At 56.8% G+C, this 5,172-nt stretch overlaps 1 protein-coding gene across 1 annotated transcript in view; it reads right to left on the bottom strand.

Annotated features, from left to right (window-relative positions):
• Positions 1–2,218, bottom strand: part of MMP28 (matrix metallopeptidase 28) — a gene marked incomplete at its 5' end in the record, with an annotated part of 6,492 nt that extends 4,274 nt beyond the window's left edge. The window contains 2 exons of the mRNA XM_010183419.1: positions 1,332–1,483; positions 2,139–2,218. Coding sequence (XP_010181721.1) covers positions 1,332–1,483; positions 2,139–2,218 — 232 coding nt within the window. The remainder of the gene's footprint in view (positions 1–1,331; positions 1,484–2,138) is intronic.
• Between the last annotated feature and the right edge of the window lie 2,954 nt (positions 2,219–5,172).

The following is a 5,172-nucleotide window of genomic DNA, read 5'->3' as shown; positions in this document are numbered from 1 at the left end:
GGGGCCACGCTGGGATGATGTGGGTGCCAGAGCCGGTGTCGAGGTGTGGGAGGAATGGACCTCCAGCAACTGCTCCAGATGTGCAGGGAACTGGGGGGAACGGAGCTGGCAGCACACGTGGGCTCACTGCCATGGGGCTGAGCCAATGCTGATGGACATCCCACCCCGGCTCACCCCCCAGCCATGGGGACAAGCCCCACAGCCCTGCTGGAGGCAAACAGGACCTGTCCCCAAGCCTTCCCAGAGTGCAGAGAGCCCTGGGTTTCCACTGCAGGGGGGAGGTTTTGTTCAGGTTTGTGTCAGACCCCGTCCCACGCTGGCCACCGCTGCCGGACTAATGCCAAAGCTCAGCCGGGGCTGATGACAGATGTGGTGGCTGCCCTGCGATGCTTCGGCCGGGAGAGGGGTGGGTAACAAAGCACTTTGCTGGCTCAGCTGCAGTGGTTTCCTGCTTCACGGAGGATAAACAGCCAGCCCAGCACAGAGCCTCCGGCTTCCTGGCACCCTGCTCCCTCCCCTCAGCCTGCAGGCACCGATACAGCATTGCTCCCATCCCTGCTGCCCGGGCTGGTGCCCGTGGGGCGATGATGCGGGGTGATGCTATGAGGCAATGCTGTGGGGTGATGTTGCTGCATGTCAGGGCTGGAAGGAAAGCCAGAAGCAGGAGGAGGATGACCGAGCCGTCTCCCGGGACCATCCATCGCCAGCCTGGCCAGATGCAGACACATCTGACACAGCGCAGAGCCCTTCCTTAATCTCGCCTTCGTTTTTTCCCATGTCCGAGGCGCAGCTGGTCCCAGCCCTCTCGCTCTCAAGGAATCCAGTTACTCACCCGCACACCCAGGAGAGGCCCAACCCTGGACATGCAGAGCAAGCGTGGTCGCTCGGAGCAGAATTAAACCTCTTAATGTGGGTGAAAACTCCCCGTGGCCACAGCTCCAGCGGGGTTCGTGGATGTGTAACCCACATTAGGAGCCCCAAAGCTCAGCAGAGCCTGGAGATAACGTCCCCGTGTGCCACTCCTGCCCTCTGGACCATGCCACCGCAGACACGGTGACCTGAGACCTCTCTGGGACATATCCTGGCTCCCTTGACATAAAACCACCCCAGGAGATGAATCTCCCCGTGAGTAGGAGCTGCATCATGGTTGACATCACACCATAAAGAACAACTAAAAATAAAGAGGTTTAAAAATAAAGAGCTCTAAAAATAAAGCAGTGCAAAGCCCAGGCGGGTCCTGGGATGGGCACTCTGCACCTCCTGCCCACGGCAGCATCACCAGGAGCCCCTGAAACCCAAATCCCCTCGTGATGCCCTGCATTGATGCTCACCGTGCTGCGCCATGCGCCTGCGGCGGGCGGCAGAGGCCCAGTGTGTCCGGCTGTCCCTGTCACCCGTGCCACACCGCGGCAGAGCCATCTGATGGAGCGTGGGGGCGTCCAGGACCCCGCTGAGCGGGAGGTGGGTCACCCACTGGAAGTCCCTGGAGAAGGAAGGGAGATGTCAGCACCCAAACCTGGACCTCCCGGGGGCTTTGGTTGTGTTCGGCTTGAGACAAAGCTTCACACCCCGCTGTCAGAAATGGGATGAAACAAGAAGAGTTCGCCTCTGCAGCCGCATCCAATCAGTGAGCCAGCTCCTCACAGGGCAAAAGTGAACAGGGCAGCCTAAAAAAGGCTTCTCCCAGTGTTTAACCCCAGCGGTTTGACTTTGCACTTGACTGTGCCCTGGGTCAAGCCGGGGATGCTCCCAGAGCCGATGTGGTGTCCGCAGGAGAGGTCCAAGCAGGAGCTCTCAGCTCGGCCCAGAAGTCACCGAGCCACCCCAACCTCAGCCTCCCCGCACATATTACATTTCTGCACGGGGAGCACCAGGCCATAAAAGGCAAATAAAGCAGCGCAGCGAGGCACCGCGCTGCTGGCATCCAGCTGTGGGAGATGGGTACGGACCCGCCTTTCCAAAAATGACCACTTGTGCTTTAGCACCGGACCATGTGAGAGAGCCCTCAGCTGCAAGACCCCCCCCCAGCTGTGCAAAGCCCCCTTAGCTGTGAAAAGACCCCCATCCCCAGCACTGGCAGCTCCCCTGCAGCCGGAGTTGCTGCATTTCTGCTGCAGTTTTAAACAACGAGCTCGTACCTCACCGCCTCCGTGAACTCGACGGGGCTGTGTGCGCCGGGTCCCTGCTCGCTGAGGTAGCCGTATTTCTGCAGGAACAGCTGCAGGGAGAGACACAAGAGAGCAATGAGCAGAGCAACGAGCAGAGCAACGAGCAGAGCAACGAGCAGAGCAATGAGCAGCTCAGAGCACAGGCAGGCGTTTGTACCCCCTTGGGATGGGGGGGGAAAGAAGGAGATGCAATGGGAAAATGGGCAAAGAAGGAGATGCAACGGGAAAAAAGTGCAGCAAAGCGGGGCTGGGCAGAAATTCCCAGTTATTTTTTTTTTTCCCCAAAACCTCTGCAGCCCAAGCTGCTGCACTTCCTGCAAGTGCCAAGCTGATCTGGTCCATATATTTGCAATGTAGGACTTGGGAAAACCTCGATTAAGTCCATAATTTTTGATGGCTCTTGGGTTTTTGCCCATGCTACAAGGGAGGCGGGGGAGGAAACGCTGCTAACAACGGATCAAAAAAAACACCCGTCTGCCATGGCATCCACAGCCAGAGGCTACCAAACCCCTCGAATCACCTCGGAGGGACCGAGGCAGTGATTAAAATAAAGGCTCAAGTGCCGTGGACAGGGTAGGGTGGGGTGAGACGGGCCCAGGCTGCAGCTGCCCCCATCCCCACGCAGGATGTGCTGCTGGAAAGCGGCGACGCTCCGGGGGCAATCGGCTCTGCCAAACCATTCTTCTCCTTATCGCCCATTCCCATCGACGCAGATCGCCGCTCTGAACCTGCTCCAACCCAGAAATCGCACATTAAAGAAAATAAACGGCTTCCCCTGCCCAACCTGTGCCCGGAGCTTTCGGAGAAGTGAACGGCCATGGCTGCAGGGAGGCTGTGCACCCTTTTCCCAATGCTGGGGGAATCTCCTCTTTCACACTGCATCGACCTGGAGGATCCCATGGCTTCCTGCTGCGACACGCTCCTCTCCCAGCCCTAGCCAAAAAATTTGACTGTGTTTGCCACCAAAACACCCGGTTCCCAGTGAGTCAGGGTAGATCAGGCTTGGGAAGAGCCATGCCAGTGGGTGAGAGCATCGGCCTGCCCAGCAGGCAAAGCCACAACACCTCTGCCCATGGATGGGCTGCACAGCCTGGCCATAGGGGGATAACCCCTCCTTTACATGGGATAACCCCTCCTTTACATGGGATAACCCCTCCTTCACATGGGATAACCCCTCCTTCACATGGGATAACCTCTCCTTTACATGGGATAACCTCTCCTTTACATGGGATAACTCCTCCTTTACATGGGATAATCCCTCCTTTACATGGGATAACTCCTCCTTCACATGGGATAACCTCTCCTTTACATGGGATAACTCCTCCTTTACATGGGATAACCTCTCCTTTACATGGGATAACCTCTCCTTTACATGGGATAACCTCTCCTTTACATGGGATAACTCCTCCTTCACATGGGATAACCTCTCCTTTACATGGGATAACCTCTCCTTTACATGGGATAACCCCTCCTTTACATGGGATAACCCCTCCTTTACATGGGATAACCCCCCCTTACTCAGGGACTGGGAGGCAAAATGTGGCGGTGACTCGGGATGCTCACAGGGGGAAGGGGGATACGGGATGGGGAGGTTTGAGAGCCCTGAGAGCAGCCTGGAGAGGAGGAGGTACCTGGCCCCCTTCCTCTCGGTTGGGATTTTATGATGTTCTCCTTGAGAAGCAGAAAATCACCAGCTGCACATATGGACATGGGTGATAATCCCAGCGGTTACCTCACCACTGATACATGCGAGCTACAAAGCACCCGGACAGAAAGTCCTGGGTATCAAATCACCACGGCACAGCCTAAACCTTTCCTATCACAATTTCTCTTTCACTTAGCATCTGAAACATAACAGCTTGGAGCTGTTTCCTCTCCTGGAGCCTAACATGATCCCATTCTCAAAGTGTGAAAATGTCCTTTCCCACCACAATGTCACGAAGGCTCCAAACCCCATCTGGACCAGTCGGGTCCATGGCAGAAAGCAGCGGTGATCCCAGCAACTGCTCTCGTACCTACGCATGCTCCTGGCTTTATTATCCTTGCCCAGATCTCCTCAAGCTTCGCAAGCCCAACCAAAGCAGCAATTTCCCCATAGCCTCTGACCTGTGTCACATTTTGCTTCTCACTCACAGGCACCAGCTCTGGGGCTGCAAAACCACAAGGAGAAATCTTACGGCATTTTCTAGACGTGGTTATTGTGAGCTGCAGGTGATGCTGCAAACACAGAGCTACCGGGGAGGGATGTGCTGAGCCTTTGCCGTGCAAGGGGTTTATTTATCAGACAGCAAAGCCTACGAAGTCTCATGGACCAGAGACTTTTCAGGTCCTGTGCCCAAACCAACCCTGCACGCCCCCCCAGAGACCAGCCAGGCTCTGGTATTACTGGGGGGAAGCTGGTCCCAGCCCCCTACACCTCTCCAGAGGCTGCAATGCAAAGCCTGGCCATGCTGGGAACCCCCCCGCCCTCCTGCCCCAGAGAGGGAAATGCTCTTTTCCATACAATGGGAGAAGAAAAACAGCAGGAAACCGAGGGCTGAGCATTGATATGAAATAAGCCCAGGTCCCCTGCCGCAGGAGGGAGGAAGAGGAGGAAAGGAGAGGAGGAAAAGCTTGGCTGCCCCGGAGCCAGCACTGAGGCAGGAAACCTTTGGGGCTGGCGCAGGGGCAGTGGGAGGATGGTTTGAGGACATGGGGAGGTGACATGGGGGGCTCTTCCCATCCCCGAGTGCTGATGGGGAGCTGGTCACAGCCCTGGAGATGAGCTCAAGCCAAGGAAACACCTTGTCCCCAGCCGCAGGCATCCTGGGTGGAAGGCGGCCAACAGCAACCACCATTCGTGCCGTGCTTACAGAGGACACCGGCCACACGCTGCACCTCAAGGTCTTTTGTTTTCCATGATGAGATGGCAGCAGCCCGGCCATCAGCCCAGGTCCCAGCACCCCCAGGCTCCATCCTGCAGCTTTTCACAATTACACAAGTCTATGGGGGCAGATGGGATCCA

The sequence above is a fragment of the Mesitornis unicolor genome, unplaced genomic scaffold, assembly GCF_000695765.1.
Source record: "Mesitornis unicolor isolate BGI_N332 unplaced genomic scaffold, ASM69576v1 scaffold33084, whole genome shotgun sequence".
Taxonomy (NCBI): Eukaryota; Metazoa; Chordata; class Aves; order Mesitornithiformes; family Mesitornithidae; genus Mesitornis; species Mesitornis unicolor.
The sequence above is the reverse complement of the archived record's forward strand: the minus strand, read 5'-3'. Positions and strand labels throughout refer to the sequence as shown.